The 21,451-nt window shown below is 41.9% G+C and overlaps 1 protein-coding gene across 5 annotated transcripts in view; it reads right to left on the minus strand.

The window, feature by feature from the left end:
* Positions 1-21,451, minus strand: part of ofcc1 (orofacial cleft 1 candidate 1) — a 91,295-nt gene that overhangs the window by 46,527 nt on the left and 23,317 nt on the right. For all 5 annotated transcript variants that reach the window (XM_042068010.1, XM_042068012.1, XM_042068011.1 and 2 more), the window contains 4 exons: positions 15,552-15,797; positions 9,243-9,506; positions 7,726-7,855; positions 45-139 (listed from right to left, as the gene is read on the minus strand). In XM_042068010.1, coding sequence (XP_041923944.1) covers positions 45-139; positions 7,726-7,855; positions 9,243-9,506; positions 15,552-15,797 — 735 coding nt within the window. The remainder of the gene's footprint in view (positions 1-44; positions 140-7,725; positions 7,856-9,242; positions 9,507-15,551; positions 15,798-21,451) is intronic.

Consider the following 21,451-nt stretch of genomic DNA (forward strand, 5'->3'; position numbering starts at 1 on the left):
GTCCCATTTCCAAGGCGCAACTGTTTCCTAAATCACATTGTTACCTTGTGCTGCGTTCCAGGCTTGGCTTTGGCTGTGAAGGGATCACTTTTCTCTTCCGAACGCCCAGGGATTGGGAGCATTCCAGAGGAATTCTTGCCTGGAATGAACGGAGTGGGGAAAACAATCTGTGCTTGTTTCATTGGGGGAAATCAATTAGTAAATATTTAAAAAAACAAAACTTTCAATTACAAAATGAAACCCTAGTTATTTACAAAAGATACAAAATACAATTTAGATAATCATTAATAAATTGTGAATGGAATATATTACTGTATATATAATATATACATATGTATTCGTGAGAGGAACTATTAAGGTACAAAATACACAGAAAATAGTGTAAGTATAAGTATATATACTCTTTTGATCCTGTGAGGGAAATTTGGTCTCTGCATTTAACCCAATCCGTGAATTAGTGAAACACACTCAGCACACAGTAAACAGTGAACACATAGTGAGGTGAAGCACACACTAATCCCGGCGCAGTGAGCTGCCTGCAACCACAGCGGCGCTCGGGGAGCAGTGAGGGGTTAGGTGCCTTGCTCAAGGACACTTCAGCCGTGCCTACTAGTCGGGGTTCGAACCGGCAACCCTCCAGTTACAAGTCCGAAACGCTAACCAGTAGTCCACGGCTGCCCATAAACACTATTGACAAACTAAATTCACAAATGATGTAATACAGTGTACAATACAAATGTGTTACTGTAACTACTTAAAACAAATGAAATATATAACAGACACAGTAGTAAGATTGGATTGATCAGACCAGATTTGACAACATATTGTCCCTTCGTTAGATGTCCTGATGCATCTTGTAAATAACCATTTGTTGTTTATTCAAGGAAATTGACTGAGCATTGAGTTCATTTGCAGAAATGCCCTGAGTAAACATATGGACGTGCATTCAGCAAAATATGGCAATATTATGGCAAAACTATGAAACAAAAAAGAAAACTGTCTATACACAGTATCTGCCTGTATAACACAGAGGGGATATGGGGACACTTTAGAAGAAGACAATAAAACCTTTTAATGCATTTTGTTCATTTTCAAAATCCCCTCCCTTTTCTTGGGAATGGGGTTGAATAGGTAAATCAGTTCCACTGAACTGTCTGATGATTTCACAAAAAAGCAACCAAGATGGAGACACATATTACTGCTTCTCAGTGTGGAATGACGAAACTTTCACAACATACGCATACACACACACACACACACACACACACACACACACACACACACACACAATCTCTCAGTCCAACCTCTTCTGGCTTCCGATCGCTCTAATGCACGCAATTAGACATGATGAAAAATCGAAAAAGAAATTAAATTTAGTTGTAATACATTTCTTCATTCTTCTTTCCTTTTGGAAAATTACTTTTGAAGTGTTTTTCTCTTCCCCTTTCTCTCTCTCTCTCTCTCTCTCTCTCTCCCTCACACACACAGACACACACACACACACACACTCTCTCTCTTTTGCTTCCTGTAATTTAAATGGTAAGCTGCCAGATGTGTGTCTCATGCTTGAAGAGCCGGGGTTTTGCATTATTTAGCATATTAACATTCACAGAATTTAAAAAAGGCTTCCTGCCTTGCCTCAAGCGTCTAATTAAGTAAACCTTAGCTTGATACATGTAAAAATTTCACGACGAGAAACTTTTTTCATTGCATTTTTCCCCTCCTCCTCACAGCTCCAGCCACTCACATCTATATAATAAATATGGAAACTTCCCCAATGATATAATTTTTCTCTCGCTGCAGGATTAAATATATCAGTAATAATAACTTTTAAATATAGGAAACATATCAGGAAGGCTTCTAAAGGCTAAAATAGGTTTAATGGTACGAGGATTCTGCAGGATTTTGACATCTCTTCCACATTTTGGAACTGACATTAGATTTAATTTGCACCCATATGTAAGTTTTAATTACCCACTTTTTTTATATTATTTATTTATTTTGGGTGGTAAACATTTGCTGCGCCTAGTTACAAGGTAATAGGGTTAAATCTGCTCTCTCCCTCTCTTTCTCAAAGGCAGGGGATATGTGTTTTCATTTCATTAAGGGATTGCGTAATTATCACATTTCCACTTGCATGGTTAGGCTGTCACAGAGAGTAGCATCACTGGATTTCATAACACGCTCTGAGGTAGATGCCTGTGTGCAAGACAGACATGTAGAAGGGTGTGCGTTTACAGTAACTTAACTGGTTTGCCACAAAACAGCAAGTCAGGCATACAGTATGTCTTGAGTTTTCCTTACAGAAAATGTCAGAGAGAAAGGGGGAGAGAGAAATAAAGAGAATGAAAGAGAGAGCGAGAGAGAAACGAGAGGGAGGGAGGAGGGAGTCGGTCCCTGAAAAGAGCCCAGTCAATGACCCATGCTGTGGCATATTTAAAAAGGTCTATGAAATGTTATTCAAGAAGTGGGACGTTTGGAAATTATTTTTAGACATTCGACTGAAAGGCCTATTGTATGTACAGTAAAGTCATGCAATATCATCTGCTGGGTATTTTTCGTGCCGTACCAGCTATGATGACAGCACTAACTTTGAACTGGCTGGAGACGGCGAGCAATCTGGAAAGGTTGCCAAGATTTCAAATAGACTCACAGGCAGTGGACCCTGCAGATACATTATTTCTAATAAGAAATTATGTGTATGTGTATTGATGAGATTACATAACTAGTTATTTAATTACACCAATAAACATCATGTAACCAGGGATCACTTTCTTCAATGGAGCTTCTTTCTTATTCTCATGTCTGCAGTAAATCCAAGTGTGTTCATTTTATTACACTAGAATCTGATTTCATGTCTGACTTTCCTCCATTTGTTGGTTAGAGATGTACACTGAAAAAGTTAATATTTATGATATATATATATATATCTTACAGTACATTGGAAGTGTCTAATTCGGTCACACTTCAGACCAGTAAGATAACTCTATCTCCAGCTCTGAGGGAAATTCAGAAGCTGTTCATGATTATTTGTCCCTGTGTCCCAGTCCTTTGGCTGTGATAGTCAGGAACTGTGTAAGCCCCAAATATACAGTATACAGGGCTGCTTCTCTCCTTTAACACCCTGTACTCAGTGGTCATGTGTGTACATGTGTGTGTGTGTGTGAATGTAGTTTGGGATCATCCCGGTCTGTGGCCCCTTCTGTGTTCAGTGGGAAACGGAGCACTGGTGCTGATCTCAGTCTCAATGCGGCAGCCTCTTCTTTAATTACTCACGTCCAGCGCCCGAGACTCAGATGGTGCGGCTGGGCCAGAATTAGCGCTGTGTTGACAGCTATAGGCTATGGCCATGAACTCACGAGCCCGCTGCCGTAACCTAGCCTTCTTCGAGGAAGGCTCCTTGCGAACAACGGCTCCTTGTTATCCTCTGCTTCTCCCTGGACACTTGTGTGTTTGCGGGTGTATGTGCATATATGTGTAAGGGAGTGTGTGTGTGTGAGTGTGTGTGTGTGTGTGTGTGCATGTGGGTGTGCATATATGTCTGTACATGTTTGTGTATGTGTGTCTGTTTCTATTAACGAGAGAGACTGTGAGTAAGTTTGTGTGAGTATTTTCATGTCCATGCCATTTTTGCGTAATGTGTGTGTATTAAAGAAAGTGTGCAACTTATTTATTTCTATCCAAAGCAACTAAGGCATTGCATGTATCCTATCAGTCCAGAATCATGCATCAAGAATGTGTATTAGTGTGATATAATGTTTATGTATATGTAATTATGTGTGTGTGTGTGTGTGTGTGTGTGTGTGTGTGTGTGTGTGTCTGTGTGTGTGAGTGTTTGAACATGTGAGCCTATGTCTGTGTATATCTCACCCACTCACATTGTGTGTAACTGTGTGTGTATGTGACTGTGTCTCTCTCACTCCCTTTGTGCATGTGTGTGTGTCTGTGGGTGTGTATGTGTAACTGTGTATACCTAAGTGTGTGTGTGTGTGTGTGAGGCCTGAGGCCACCGTGTAGGCTGCTGCCAGTGAAAGGTGAGCAGCCGGGGCCTCAGTGCGGCACACCTAGGCTCCTAATTGCCCCCTTGCACCTCTCTTTATTTCAAACTCGCCATGAAGCGAAGGTCAGTGCATTATTGATTACCCCTGAGTACCACGCTTGATTTCAAAGATGGCCAAATAAGCACACCACATGACTTCAGTAATGACTGCACAAAGGTCAACAATTAGATCTAATCACCAGGCAACAAAGTGATGGGAAAGGCACCATTATGCTAATGAAAGCTGTAAGTTTTCATGATTGAAGAAAGAAATATTTAAGAACCTTATACGTTATTTTACATATTTGCTATATCATTTTAAGACTTTTTTATGTCTAAGTGGCCACTGTTGATATTAACTGTCGGTCTCCACGGTTTGTCTTTTTAAATAACACTTGAGCGCATTTAATCACAATCATATCATAGTGAAAAAAAATGTGCATTGTGAGAGATATGTCACATCAGAACATGTTGTTGCTTTTTCTCTTTCTTTCACATTAACAAAGAGAAGCCCTTGGGTATGTTTGTCCCACTCTATCAATTGTACCGCATGGGGGTAAGTTCATGGGCCATGCTGGCATCTATGCAAACAGACTTTGATGTAGCAAAGGTTAAAGAGTCCGTTTAAAAAAGCGGACAGTGGAAAATTAATTGGGGTAAAGCTCCAACATGATCGAGAGAGTATGATCTTGAGATCAACTCAAGATGCAGAAAAAAAGGAAAATAAAAAAAATATATTCTATCCCCAGAGGGAGGAAGTGTGTTGTCGTCGCCGTTGTGTATGCCAGCGAGCAGGCCCGAGACGCTAGTTAGGGAAAATCCTCGAAATTGTCACTGAGCTCAAGGGCCACTTTATGATGATGCATGCGCGCACCCAAGGCTACGGGGAAGCAACAAAGACAACCTACGAGCTCGATCCTCCACGCCACCGTGGTTACTGATACACTGTGGGGGCAATCAGAATGCGGAGAGCTAATCTAATTAGTCGTCTGAATTCAAACAAACCCAGTGGAACCGGATCATTCCGTTAATGTGAAAGGTCAGTTAACCCACGACGCCTCTAGCGTTGTCTTATGCAGAGGAAAGAATGGTGAGTACAGTCTGTGGGACTTTTTTGCTATTTTCTGTCATTTAGTTTATAAAGAGAGAAAACAATTCCAAGTGGGTGGTAACTGCTTAAATAATTAGACATTTAATATGATTTAAGCAATTCTCCAGCATTGAGATAAATGTTATTATGTTGTTATCTTGACATCTGTTGAGGCAGGTTCTGTTCTGTTCTTCGAGCAGAGGTTCTGTTAAAGGTTTACGGAGCAGCGATATTACTGTGAAAAGCCGCAGTGCCCTGGCAGCAAGGAAAGGCTGAGGAATGGGAAGTCCAGGCAGCAGCAGCAGCCTCCCAGCTTGGATGACAGACAAAGATCTACTTTTCCACACTAAAATTACATTTCCATTTGAGGTTGTCTCTCCAATCTCTGGTCTGCGACGTGAAGGCATCTCTCCATCTGAATGGCGTAACCTGCTCAGCAGAGTAATGCAACCTGAACGCGCCCGTATGCAAATGTGACACAGACGTCAGCTCGGCTTACCTAACCCCCAGCATGACGAGCCGCGAGGGACACCTTTTGATCTGCTATTTGGGTTTCAGATAGGGTTCACTTCTCAAGCTTGCCCCCCTTACCTGACTTCTGCCTATTCCACAATATCAACCCTCTACCCCTCAAAATGTACTTCTTCTAGACATTTAGTACCGGTACTTCTTTTGCAGTTTGCAAAAAATGTATCTTTTCTATTTTTATTTATTTTTTAGAATTTCTTTTCACCTGAGCAGAAACAAGAGAACATAAATCTCCCAGAGTGCCTCAGTGTGGGGACATTTCTCTCGTTGGGGTGTTAGGATCTCAGTGGGGGGGTCAAAGGTCATAGCGGAGAGGAAGTGACAAGCTGTGAAATGTAAAAGACCAATTTCTTCCACATGTTCCGGCGCTCTGAGAACACTCCGGAGCTGTCAGCTGGCATCACGTTTAAAATGGGCCAGGTTGCTACCCAGCAGACCTGTCACGACTCATTTGTAATTAAAAAGCCTGTGTGATGTTTAAAGCTGAGCACCCCAGAAACTTTTTTCTTCTCTCTCTCTCTCTTTCTCTCTCTCTCTCTCTCTCTCTCTCTCTCTCTTCCCCGGCACTGTTAAATAAAGATGAGCCCTGCCAAAAAAAAGATATATGATGTATTAATAACAAAGGCTTTGGGTCCCTTTTGTGCTAGATCAATACCAAATGAGCACTGTGTTTGATTACGCCGTCACCACTGCTCTCGCCAGGATGTTTCATGACCTGAGATGGGCCGTTGCACGGCGTGGAGAGTGTTTTAAGCAAGGAGCCGACTGTATTGCCCGATGCATGTGTGAGAAAGAGAGAGAGAGAGAGAGAGAGAGAGAGAGAGAGAGAGAGAGAGAGAGAGAGAGAGAGAGAGCGAAAGAGTGGCGACAGTCTATACACACGCCTACTGTGAGCTGCGCTTAACTTTCATGTTTATGTTGAGAAATAATTCTATTTTATAGTCATCTAATTTTACGTGACTAAATATTGTGAAATAACAGTAAAGTGTAAAGTGGACGGACCAGAGCAACTTGTATGTCATTTTGAGTTCCCCTTGCCAAATTAAACATACCCTGATTATGTGTCTTCGTCTATTTTTTGAGGCATACATTGTAACTTAATCCCTATAAAAAATCATGACGTGTTTAGATGTGTGTATTCCTCTTGGACCAGCAGGCGGAAGAAGCGAAAGAGGAGTAAAAACAGAGAAGGGGAAAAGCGACAAGACATGCCGAACAGCTCAGTGACAGACTCAGCAGGGAAAAACAAAATGTGTCGAACAGTGACAGAATGTACTCCAGCCCTCCACCGCACCCCACTGCCAATTTGTTTTTAGGTGGGGGCTGCGGTTTTTGCATTCGCTAATACTTGCGTGCAATATGAGCTTCCAAATCACCCGTTCAGCATTCAGCTCGTACTCAAGTGTCCCTTTTTCAAATGCATGCAACATGTTTCATGACTTTAATCTCAGCATGCGATCCTCGGGACTCATCTGTTGTTTCCCAAACAAACGTCGAGCGCTCACAGGCTGAAAATATCAGTATGCAAATAGACGAGGGAGAGGTTAAATGAGTTCCTATTAGTGGCATCCCTCTGCCACATTTTGCCTGGGTTTTTTGTTTTCTGTTTTAGCGGTTCGTGATCACTCCAGTTACTTTCGGGGGTCCGTAATGCCGAATGTCAACACAATTGGTTTCAAAGATGCCTCGTGGAAGGCAGTTTTTCCAATAATCACGATTAAAAAAATAAAAAAAAAAAAAGAAAAAGAAAAAAAAATAAAGAAAATGGAAAGGTCTACCCTGACTGATGTCAGCGCCAAAGTCAAGATATTGCATATGTTGGCGTGAGGAACAACACCACAACACACCCCCATCCCTCGATCCACATCATGAATATTCTTCACGTTAACTAGTCCCTTGCTAAACAAAGCAGAATTCTGTGATGTCTCTACCCGCTCTGCGTGACTGCCTCAGCGGATGCACCACATGTTTTTATTGAAACCTGCCACCCTGTCACCTGTCTAGGGGGTGGCATTAAAGTGGCATTTGCCCCATGCAGTGCCCCGGGTTGGGGCACTTGGCGCCCTACCTGGCTCAGATGTGGAGGAGCAGGAGGAGGGGGCCGGCCTCTCGCTGGAGCATGGCTGGGTCTGGGGAGGGATGTGCAGGGCCACGCTGCGCTCCGGAACCCCATGGCTGCCTCGAGGGAGCTTCTTCACCTGTGTGTGTGTGTGTGTGTGTGCATGTGTTTGTGTGCGTGTGTGTGTGCATGTGTTTGTGTGTGTGCGTGTGTGTGTGTGTGTGTGCATGTCTCGACAGAGGTGGCAGTGTAGACAACAGAGAGACAGGACACATATGTGCATGAACGTGTGTGGCACACACGTAAGGGATAATGCTTCATTAACATTTACCTGATGTAGCAGCTGATTCACTTTTCCTTCTGCAGCTGTTAATGCCACCATCACCAGAGTGTTGCTCTACCCCAATTCATTCATTCAATACAAAACATCCTATACAATCTCTTCTGCTACTACAAGCGAACCACTGGCTCCAAATGCCTTTATTCCTCCCATGCTATTACTACATTATTAATATTGTAATGTTAGCACTTATAATGTTACTGCTAAGTCCTGGTACACTAGTTATACTACAGAAAATAATAATTCTGCTATTGCACAAACTGTTGTTAATATTTGGAGTGTTTTTTATATTGTTATTGTTTCTATTCAATCTGCTCATTGTTTTTGTATGACTGACAAATGATCTCTGGTGATTATTAGTATCTCGTTCACAAGCAAGAAGCTTACTCGTCCAAACAGTACAGAAGTGATGGTGGTCCACAAATGATTAATGCTCATAACAATAACAAAGAGATGGAGGGAACAGATTAGTGTCTGTGATGAGAGAAACTATTGTTCTGCCTTTTAACTCAATTAGGCTGTTGAGTAATGGGATCAATGCATCAGCTCAAATGCATCCGGATATGTTTAGCAAAGATGTGGTTTGTTTACAATCTGGCTCCAATTTCCAATTTTACCGCTAAAGCCGTTTACCACACACAAGCCCCGGTTGCATTCACGTCCAATACCCCCCTCCACCCCTGCCCGCTCTCTCCCCAAAACAACAACAAAAAAAATGGTTCAAACCGGGTAAGGGGTGACTACGGTGGCCCCGCAAGCACATAAAGTTTTTTCCAAGACGTAAACACTAATCAACAGGAGCGTGACTTCATTGGCTAATTGGCAAGGTGACCATCTACGGTCAAAAAATCCCAGCACTGAATACGAAGCCTTGTTGTTCAGTCTTTGGTCTAAGGACCAACAGCGGTGTGTGCTTTACCCCTCTGGCTCAAAGGCACCTGATGGAGCTCATGAGATAAATGCCAGAGCTCTCTTTGATTAGTTAAATCAGGTGTGGGACAGGTAACCTGGCCACAGGAAGATTACAGAAACAGCAGCAACCCTAGAGGTGGATATAAAACCCTGACTATATCATGGATATCATGGATGCTACCCCTAAAAAAATATGTAATGCAATAAAATTCATAAGATTGACCGCAACATCACAGAGAACTTTCTCTCCTTCCCTATAAGCACCTGAACCCACCTGGAAATACAGATTGCACAGCCAGTTGTCCACGTCAGTGGACACGAGGCTTTCGATCTTGCGGAATTGGTCAATGTTGGGGTCAGGACGTCCACGGAGGAAGGGGCTCTTGAACTTGCCCTGGACAATGCGGAGGGAGGCGTCGCAGACAGGGAAGGCGGCCCAGCTGACGACGGCGCTTACATGGCTGCACTCGCCCGGCAGGGACAGCAGCCGGAAGAGGAGGACGGAGCAGGGCAGCACATCACAGGGCGCCGGGAGCACCTGGGACAAGAGCAGGGGGACAGGACCATGAGACGAGTAGGGCAGAGAGGCCACTGTCTTCATGGCACCAAGCTGGACACACAAGCAAGACAAATTAATTCTAAATCCAGACTCAATTCTACATACAGTGCCTATACTTTACTTTTACTTCAGGGAACAATAACAACATTTTTCGAGTTACAGAATATCAAACTCTCTGTCTTGCATGCAAGACATTTGCCATGTGACTGTTAATGGATCACTTGAAGTTAAAAGCCAATAAGCATGTGAGCTGGTTCTTCATAGCAACTAAACAAAGCTACAATTCCAGTGTAATTTGTCACTAAGACATTAGCTTGTTTGGTGAACAATAGAATAATTTATTACACGGCTCTTCACAAGGCAAGTACAACGCTCCATTGACTTGAATGGGCTTTCCCAAAGTTCTACGGTAAAATATTTTCATGTAATTACCACTGCAAACATATAATTACCGCTGTCAATGGCAACGGAGTTTGTGCTTCTACTTCAGGTATTTCATATCACTACGCAAGAACTGGAACTACATTCAAAGGTGAAAGCAGACGGTTGATCAGCTGTGTTCTAAAGAATGTTTGATTCAAGTTCAACGTGTGTTGTTGCGAACTATGTTTCTCATCAAATGCCACAATGAACGGTAACAAATAGGCTAGGCTATGTAGGCTATCGTGGGAAGTTTATTATTTTGTTTTGGCAAGTAGCCATGTAATAAGCGGGATAATGTATAGAACGCCGGTCATTATTGGCAAAATAAGTCCCTTCGGGGCGGTTCGCACTGTCGGGACTTATTTTCCCAATAATGACCGGCGTTCTATACATTATCCCTTACATATAGCCAGGGTTCCCACTCTAAGTGAAATGTAAAATTCCATGACTTTTCCCTGACTTTCCCTGACAAAATAACCAAATTTCCATGACCTACTTTATAATGAAGGGTACAAGATTTCAAAACAGTCATGTAGCATTCAAGAATTTTTTACTTTTTTTAGAGCGAGAGATGAATAAATAGGTATTGAATGAACAAAGTTGGCCTAACCACAACTACAGTACTCAAGCAAGGAGTAAAGCTAATAACCAGATACTGTACACACCCATTCTGAATTCAAAATTCCCTGATATTCCATGACTTTGCCCCCAAAATGATAAAAAGTCCATGATATTCCAGAAATTCCATGACCCGTGGGAACCCTGTATAGCTCACCAATGCATTAGTATCACACTAGTTCACTCAATCTAGTTACTGAAATGTATATAGATCAAAACATGGGTTGTTTTAACTTTTTAAATAAATTAGGTTTCAATATTTTGTCACTAAAATATCAACAAAACATCAGATGCCAATATGGATCAGACAGAAAATGGCACAAAAACAAATGTACAGAAACCAGTGTTTCCTATACATTGACTTATTTGTGGCAGCCCACCACAATATCAACATTGACCACCACACAATGATTTTCCAGGTTGTACTAAATTGTGCTTAAATCTGGTTAGCATCATAACCACGCTGCACTAATTTGTTAAAAACTGTTGCATTCAAGTTAATTCTGCAAACCTACCACCACAAATATAATTAAATTCTGTGGGAAGCACTGAGAAACAATAATGATTGGCAGGCAAGCAGAATAGAGTGTGAACAGAGGGAGAAAGACAGACAAGGAGAGTGCAAGAGCATTTGGGTACAGCTGTTGTTTTTTATGGTCCAGGGTTAAGACGACAGGTCCAATTTAGTGTACTTTCACTTAAATTCATGCAGCAGTCTACAGACTTTTCAAGGCATCTTCTCTCCAAAAATGTCCCTTGCAGGGAAACCTTGATGGCTCAGACAGAAGAATACATTCAGCACCAAACAATGTGTCCTGTATGATGCACATTCATGTCTTAGGCAGTGCTCTGAGGGCCAACTGTTTTTGGCAACTGCGGAGAGCGGTTCTAAATGGCTGCCTGTGTGTTCGTGTCTGCAAAGTGAAGGGATGCTGAAAGATTGACTAAGGACATATAACATACAGTGCACAAATGTGATTCAAAACAACTGTGAATTTATTAAAATTCAAATATAAACCCAACAGCAGTCGACATATGTGCTGTCTGTGAAGAGACCCCTCCCCCGTATAGACACACACATATGTACACATACACACACACACACACACACACACACACACACACACACGCACACACACACACACGAGTCACAAGCATGACAGTTGTGGTGGTTAACAAACACAGATTCTTATTTACTCAGAGAGCTAGAGACAGAGCCACGCTCACCTTAAAAAATGAACTGACAGGGAAGCGCCTGGAACTTCATCAATCACCAGCGGGAATATTTCATCCTTCTATTAGTGGTAATGGAAAATGGTGAAGACTTGTTTTATCACATAAATCATGTGTATCCATGCTAATCTGCCTGGCGTTCGCACCTGAGAAATGACAGAGCTCCGGCTGACTCATGATAGAATTTATGGCATAATATTGCATATTATGGATATTGAAAAATATTTCATATTATTAATTTACTGAAGAAGAAGAAGGGGGAAAATAGGCAGGGTGCTGTGCCATCATTGTAAATAGGAAGTGAGGACATGCAGTCTCAGAGGCCTGTGTGGTTAGATGTGGATGTGGAGGAGGTACTCAGGTGGAGGAACAAGGAGAGCCACATGGTTGGAGTGTTGGGTGCACTGGCCTTCTGGAACTGGCCATTAAACTATTAGACTATCACGTTTCATCAAAAACAGACCTGTGATCCCCCCCCCCCCCCCCCCCCCCCCCCCCTCTGCATTTACGAAGCAGTACGAGAGGAAAGAAAGAAAGAAAAAGAAAAAAAGAAAAAAAGAAAGGAGGACAGAAAGAAAGAAGGACAGAAAGAAAGAAAGAAAGAAAGAAAAAAAGCCCACATGCCCAGACATGGGGATAAGAAGACTTAACTTCCACAAGATTTATTTTATCTGGTCTCATTCCATCTTTGAGAAATTCAATTAAAAGCCTTTGGTTAAGAGGATGAAGGAACTACGGAGGGCTTAGAACAATGACTAAGAAAGCCATGGACGTGGGAAAAGAACAAAAAAAGAGGGGGAAAGAATCATGATTGGCAAAGATGCAAGAGATTCTGCTTATCTCCTCCTGCCTTCCACTCTAAAAACCAGGAGGGCTGGACAACGCTGCATCACACTTGAGGTAAACATTCCTTTTTCCTTTTAAAAAAAAAAAAAAGACTTTGGGTCCAATGCTTTCTGCTTTCGCAGAAAATCTAAAAGACAGATCAGTCTGAAGTGCAGTGCTCCTATTAACACCTGGGGTTTACACACAAAGGATGAGAGGAGAGAAGAGGAGAAGAGAGAGGAGAAGAGGAGGAGGAGAGAAGGAGGACAAGCGCTTGACTTTCCTTTCCCTTCATTTTCATTCCTCCTACTGTTACTAATTCCCTGTTTCCTGTACGGCAGAAAAATAACGAGGCGACCGAAAATCACACGACAGACGTGGGCAAGGAGAGGAGAGGAGTGTAGAGGAATGGGGGCCAGAGCCAATTCTGACAGCCTCCAACGACAAAATCTGCACAACATCTCCCCTCCACAAGACAACAGCAGCGGCGGCGACGACGTACGTGGCTAAAAATACGAAACGGGTTTGTCTGAGCGATGGAAGAATGACACCAGGCATTCTCAATGCCGCACTAAACCTTTTACCTCAGAATCAGATCCCACATTCTTAAGGCGTGAGAGGGAGAGAGAGATACAGAGAAGGGTACGGAGAGAAAGACATACACACAGATGAGAAAGAAAGAAAGAAAGAAAGGGAAAGGGTCTGAATTCAGTTCCCGTGCCATCCCACACCATCTTATGGCTAGGAAGAGTGCCAGACAACATTATCAGGAGAGAGGGTCTTGGTGAATACACCCACAAGCGATTTGACTGCACGGACAGTGAGGCGGCAAGGCCGTCTTCACAATCCCCATTCGGAGACTGTCTTTGGACAGACACAGGAACCAGTATGAAAGGCAAAGTGGGTAGATCTTTACGGAAATACCCTCAAATCTAAACCTCCCTTTGTCAGTCCCTTTCATAAACAGCAGAATGTATCGTAAGGTGGTTGAATACTGAGTTTTTTAGGTAAGTTTGTTTTTTTGTTTCTTTTTTTTAATACCAAGCAGGGTTTGATGAGACAGTCTTGCATATTTGGCAGTCCTTTCTGTCAGTGTTTCATGGACTCAGCTAAAAGCCTTCAAAATTATCCCTACAATTATAAAAACCAAATGATGTTGGTCATTTAAATGCAGTATATAGCATACTGATGAAATTGATGGAAATGGATGAAAATCGAATGTCAGAACAAACAACAAATTAACCGAATCCAATATTCATTCAGTTATTCAGAAGATGTATCAAATGTCCAATAACACTCTGAATTTCTCGCTCTGACATTCTCCCTCTCATCAAAATGAAACCATAAGATGCGTCCCTCAGACCTCAAAAGGAGACACTAAATTTTTCACAGTATTTGCACTTCATTTTCACTCCAATAAAACACAATGCTCTCTCTCTCTCTCTCTCTCTCTCTCTCTCTCTCTATATATATATATATATATATATATATATATATAAATACGGCCTGCTATGATTTACATGCATGAATTAAATGGCATGTTTGAAAAGTTCCTGTTTTATTCATACTAGATTTCCCTCAAGTCAAAAGACAGGCAGGTTCACCGTCCCATTTTAATACAGCATCTTTCCACCCTCATGGACACAGTTACTGTTTAATATAACTTTTCATAACCTCTTCAAATCTATATATTACCTCGCAGCCAGTGCATAAAGTATTGTAAAGTAGAAGAAAGGCTTTGGGGGGTTGTGCAGCACATTCTGCTGCTACACTTTATGGCAAGCTGTGCATTGTGATTGTATCTGACACATTAGCACTGTTTGTTTTAAAAGATAGCATTTAGCAAATGCCGTATTGGATTTCACTTCAAAGAACCCCCCCACCCCGCCCTGTTCACCCCCACCCCATCTCGTGCCCCCTTATGGAACGTGAAAGTATATTAATGCAAGAAGCTTTGGATGTTACAATTGCTTTCAGATGAAGGATGTGTTTTTTATTTCTCATCTCCTCACATCCCAGACTTTGCTCTGCTGGTCTCTCACTCTGTGTGTCTGTGTGTGTGTGTGTTGGAGGTGAGGTGTGGGGGGGGACTGCATTCATCCCTTTCCTGTGCCTTTGCGTTGTTTCAATAAATTGGGGTCCCTGACTGAATGAGCTTTCTCAGAATTGCCCCAAATCACATTAGGTCCTTCTCCTATCCCGTAGAGAAAACACTGTGCTCTGCAGAGAGCAGAGATGAAATGAGGCCGCCACCATACCAAGAGTGTGAAGATGAGTTTGGTCTAAGTCCCATCAGCAGAGCCACCACACAGCTAACTTCAGCAGTATGTGTTACATGGTGGGCTAATAGCCTGCAGGCAACAAAGTGAGTACTAATTTATACACTACTTAAGACCTAGCTGGAGCATAGTGACATAATTGGGGTTCAGCATCCCACCTCCTGGTAGCTGAACTGGCTCAGTATGGTGTTAAGCGAAGGTAATACCTGCTAAATCCTAATTCAACATTGCAGTTATTACAGGAGCAGGTTTTCTACTGACAACTGTATAGTATTATAGTGTAATAGTATTATAGTGACAACCATAGATGACTCCTCTGCACAAGCCAATTAATCGGAACAACTCTATGGGTGACACCAGAGTAGCTACAATTCCTCAACACAACCATAGAACACCAACATATCTCTACTGACAAGCACAGATTAGAGATCCCCAAGTGACAACCACCGACTTAAGCCCTGCCACTGTTATCCTATAGCAGTGCTATGCTAATCCAAGCTTTGCTATTAGTTTCTGTCTCTCTCCTATCTTGAGGCCTTATATTGTGCTGACTTATATGATATCATATTTCTAATCAGTGGGGTGAGCAACATGCACACAGCTATTCCTGGTGATGCTGTGCTGTGCTGTGCTGTGCTGTACTCACGGCGTAGATGCTCTGGTTAATGTTCAGCTCCGTGTCGTAGAAGCGGCCCCGGTGCTCGACGGGCTCCGTGGTGGTGGTGCTGGCCCACTGGCTCTCCTTCAGGCGGGACCAGCACAGGGCAGGGCCGCCCAGCTGGCTGTGGAAGGCCACGCTCACCGCGTACTGGCCCCTGGGCAGCTTGTCCCGCACCGCGCGCAGGCCATGCAGACGCACCTCAATGGGCTGAGGAGTGTGGGCCCACTCCACCTGATAGAGAGAGAGAGAGAGACAGAGAGAGAGAATAGGAGAGAGAGGGAGAGACAGAACAAGAGAGAGAGGAAGAGATATAGGAAGAGAGAAATCAGGAGAGAAAGAGAGAGAGAACAGGAGAGAGAAAGGGAGAGACAGGGAGAGACATAGAAGCAGATAAAGGGGATCCAGGATTATACATATGTAACTGCTAATATGCTAATATGCACACATCAACCAATAATTCAGTTTAGCCAACAAGTAACAAGCAGGTAAATTTAACAATACACTGATTCTTATTGAGTGATGACGTGGAAAGATTCTGGCAAAACAGTTACATTACAACTTATGTGGATGGAAAAATATGTATTTTGTGTCAAAACTGAATCTATTTTGAAGCTCTCTTTGCAGAATGACATGTTGACAACATGAATGACATGTTCAGGCAATATTTCAATCCTTTAAATGTAACTTTGTATTAGATTGCATCATTACATTGCTATATAGTACTACAAAGTGTAATTACATAAAATATTTTAGACTTGTATCTGCATGCCTGTCTTGCTTTATCTACAACATGTACACCCAATATGCCTATTATTAAAGGTTAGGTAAGGTAAATCTACAGTGATAAACTTTTCAAACAAGCATCCCTTGTAAAATGTACCTTTACAACAGAGCCAGTAAAATACACACAAATCGTTACCTTGCCAGCATTCATTTGATCAGTAATTCAACAGTTACTTTTCACACACAGATCGGATGGAAGAGCAAAAGCACATGGTGATTAAGTTAACCAATACATTCTACCAACAGCTGGCCAAACAGCTTTCTGGGCCAGAAGTCGCTACCGATATGATACTGTACAATGAATGAGCTGAGCTTCATTTGAAGAGACACAGTGAGAGACAGAGAGATGAAAGGAGGATGAGGGAAAGATGAGAGAGAGAGAAAGGGAGAAAGAAAAAGAAAGATACAAAGGACAAGAGTATGCTAATGTGAGAATGAAGATGGGCGCAATTAGCGACAACGATGGGTCTTGGCATGAAAACACATTCTAACTCCTGATGTCTCAGAGCACCCATACTGGGCAGTGTGGTGTGTTTACGATTAAAGGGACAGGATGGAATCGGTTTCCATCGGAAGAACTGATACTCATTACGACTCCACTAAGGACTGCAGGATCACCCCTTCACAAAAACAGCCCCTTTCATTTCCCGAGAAACAGCCGTGATCTTTAGCACGACGTGTCACAAACGAAATATGAATCTAATACTTTGCAACATGTGGCTTAATGTACACATTTACATTCCGTCAAATAATCTGTAAACATTTTAGGAAGTGTGCAGTGCGCCAACATGTTACTGCTTAAAGCCATTCCAAGACCAAGCAAGGGGGTATTTTCATGGATCTAGAGTAAGCAGCAAATTTATACACAAACAGAATGTGTGTGTGTGTGTGTGTGTGTGTGTGTGTGTGTATGTCGGGGGGCGGTTAAGCGCAAGTCCCACTTTATTTTGATACTCCATTTTTTCAACCACAAACTGCTGACAATAAGGAGTGCACATTTTCACAGACACAAGGTTAGGGTACACTTCCAGTCCCCCAGGGAAATGTGTTTGTGTCAGGTATAGAGTCAGGGATAGAGTTAAGGACAGGGTCATGGCTGACATGGACTGGAAATTTAGGGATGTTTACAAAAATGTGATAGTTTAGAAAATATTAAGGGACTGTCTGCAGTATGAGTCTGTGAAGTCTGCCAAATCTGTCTTAAATCTTCTATCAAAGGCTGCTAAGATAACATACAGTAATAGTATTAGAGTTTTTTTGTCAGGCACTTTGGCTTTGGTACATTTTCAATTACTGTATAATAATATTATTTTAACAGTATTGCTGTATAATAATATTATTTTAATAGTATTACTGTTTAATAATAGTATTTTAATAGTATTACTGTATAATACTAGTATTTTTCCCTGACGATGAATGACATGGCCTGGCAACAAACTACAGTACAAACAATACTGTGAAATCACACAGTAAATAGGAATCCTGATTTCCTATAATCTCCCACATACAGTGATGTGTAACTTTTCACTGTCAAAATTGTGCCACACACAAAAACTCTGCATAAGAAAATGCTTATAGAGTCAACTGTTATACAGAAATGTTCTGTGTATTAGCCACATTGTGTTTAAACCGCAGGACAGTGTTTTAATGCAAGTTAAAAAAACAAAACCATATTAATATTATATGAAGTGTTCAGGGGCCTTAACCTGTTCAGTGAATAAATCAATTTCCACCTACTGAAATGCAATTTGCAGATCTCATTGACTGTTTTGCAAAACTCTAAACACATTTTCATGCAATAAAACACACTTTGCACTGTGATGTACTTGTGAAACATAATGGCAAGCATTAGTGGCAAAAAGTTAACACAAATAAAGCACAGATGTCATTTAAATTAAACACGACTTAAAATTGATCACACTTGCTTCAAATGATGTGGCACAACCAATATAAGCCAGTTCAGAGTGCAAACAGGTTGCTGAACATTACAGTCCTTATAATGTACTGTAATGCACTTCTCATTTACAATACTGAAAATTCTTTTCCAGTTCCTTTTTCAACTATATTTGTACTGAATGTACAATAAATGCTGAATCCACAGAGTAATCTTTGCAATCTTTTTTCCCCTCTTTTTTGGGAGGTGCAAAATGCATTTACTGTACTGCAAACAATACATATTTCTCCAGGGGTTATATGCCCTGAACATCATGCTTTCCATTTTTTGATGTATTGGTTTTGTATTGAGTGCTTTGAGTATGATCTGAAGACACTGTTTGGTTTTGTGTACAGGTAAAAACTGTTTTGAGGCAAATTGTTTGATTTTGCAAGAAGTGTCAGGTTTCATGAATGAAGTTTGATAATGGGGTTTTGTGTTGACAATTTTGAGAGAAGTTTTAGCCATTGAGAAAAACTGTAAGATGATGGAATAATAATCTAAGAGAATCACATGTAGCATATACTGGCATTAAACCAAGAGGAAGGATTTCTGACAGAGATGAAGAAAAGGTAAATAAAAATAAATAAACAGAAAAGAAAATGAAAAAGTCTTGGGGCCAGGAATAGTGAGGATTAGTCCAGGAAGCAGAGAGTGAAATGGGAAAAAGACAGAGAGAGAGAGAGAGAGAGAGAGAGAGAGAGAGAGAGAGAGAGGGAGAATTGTTATTTGTGCATTAGCGCCTGTGGAAAGAGAGCAGCAAGCTTGTATGGAAAAAGAGTAGGAGGACATTCTACAGACTATGGCAGCTTTATCATCTGTCTGCTGGGCCATCATTGACAAAAACAACAAACAAATAAAACGGAAACAGACAACCTGTGAGACATAGACTCCCCTCCCATGCAACAAAAAACAATAAAACAAAATGTGATTCATAAGTACAAATTGCTTAAATTGCTGTCAAAAATCAAGTTAAATGTCCATTTAGCTGAATTGATTTGAAAATTGATATTCATTGATACTTTTTTTCACTTATGGTCCTCTCCCACTTGCCATTAAATGACAAACACATGTATGGACACACACACACACACACTCATAAACTCACAATGGAAGTACAACCACGGAGCCAACCACAACTGGCTCAGTACCTCCAGGAATAATGGGGAAGAAATTCAACGCATCCCTATAAAGAAATCCCTACTCTCATTTGCACAAACAGAAACACATAGACACACACACACACACAAACATGAATTGACACCCCTCTCCCCCCACACATATACACACACATTCAAACACATGTGCACACACACATACGGAAGACGGTCTGACGTGATGCGTGGTACCCGCTCCCGGTTCTTGGTTAATCCCGAACCAGCGGGCGTAGCATGTGGAATGCCTGGCAGTGCCCGCCACCACAGGGGAAGCCTGTGCGTGCCACGCTAAAGAGCTGCGAGCTGCGCGCTCCGAGCCCTGAGAGCCGAGATGAGCCCTGCCGTAATGCGGCCCAATCTCCTCTTTGAGCGTCTTTCACGAGGGCATCCGACAAAAAGACAATTTAGGCCGCTCTGAGACGAGCATAATTGGTGGCAAAGCGGTTTAGCCCACACATCCATATCCAGGAGGTTATGGCTTCCAATCCCCCACAAGGGGGGTGTTCAGGGGGTAATCAGAAAATATTTATTACGTATTTACTGCATACTGTATATTACTGTATAGTGTGCACGCGCACAAACACACACACACACATACACACAGCACACACACACACACACACACATTTTTTTCCCCCACTGCAATTTGCATTACTGTTCTGGTATATGTACAATTCTCTCTGCAATTGCCCTCTCTGCAGCTTCTGTGTGGCTGGACTTTATCAGTACATCTGCTTCCTAGGAACAGCATATTGATATCACACGAGCCAAGCTTTTTGAGGAATAATTTAGATAGCATTTCACTTACACTGTAATGATCTAGAACTGGCCCAGATGGACAAATGAACACACACTTACATTACACACACATCCACACCCACACACACACAAACAGGCACGCACGCACATACACACACACACGCGCACACACACACACACACATACACAGACAGACAGACAGCATGCACGCATACTCAAACATACTGCACTCACACATTATGGAAAAGTCAAGATTTCCAGGAAGGTAAAAGGTGAAGTGAGCCAATTTTCCATATCAGAGGTGGCTTGTTTGCCCGGAGCCGTAGTTGTGCCGAAAGTGCCATAGCATTACACCACTCCTACAGATGAGATCAAAGCAGCCAGCCACACATCCTCGGCTGTTTTCTTGCCCCCTTCCCCCTCTTTTTGGCACGAGGGCGTCCTTCGCAGAAGAATCTTTTCAGGCTTCCACAGTGACAGATCACCAAAGCAAAAAAAAAAGCGCACTCTCTTCATACTGAGGAAATGCCACATACAAAAACTTCTTTCTAAGTATAGCCTAATATTCGGAGATTAAGCTTTCTCGTTAATTATTTTCATTTTAATTAGTAAATCTTAATTAACAATGAACATTTACCCTTAAAATTTTTGGCTTCGGAGTGAAGAAGGGGGAGAGAAGAAAAAAAACCAGTGAATAAATATGACAATCTTTTCAGGACCTCGAGGCAGGATTAGTGATGCAGGCAGACTTGGTTATTAAACACGTTCTAAATTAAATGCCTCCATGAATTTTGCACAGAAATATATTTTCATAGTTTTGCATGCCAAATGTGACATTTTATATTTGAGATTCATCTGCTGCAGTAATTTTGGAAATGTCAAATAAACAAAGATTTTGTCATTTACCAATGAAATTACTATGCATGGCAGGTTGGCCATTGCTTTTCCTGGCTGTGCTGGTTGTTTCAAGTCAGCAAGCCATAAAAAATCTTTATCTCCCTGAAACACAGCAATTTGGGAGATAATCGAATGGAGACTGGGGGGCAGAAGTGCCAGTCTGAGGAATTATACCACAATCTCTCCTGCATTTACAACCTTCCTCAAAGCGAGTTGTCACCCAGGCAGGAAGGGCTGATAGAAGATTCATTACATCGCTAAGCCTGCATGGTGGCGGCAAGGCCTTAGCCAGCCTCCATCCTCAACTTACAATCTCTCTCTCTCTCTCTCTGTCTCTCTCTCTCTCTCTTTCTTTC

This window comes from Alosa sapidissima, chromosome 17, assembly GCF_018492685.1.
Source record: "Alosa sapidissima isolate fAloSap1 chromosome 17, fAloSap1.pri, whole genome shotgun sequence".
Classification (NCBI taxonomy): domain Eukaryota; kingdom Metazoa; phylum Chordata; class Actinopteri; order Clupeiformes; family Clupeidae; genus Alosa; species Alosa sapidissima.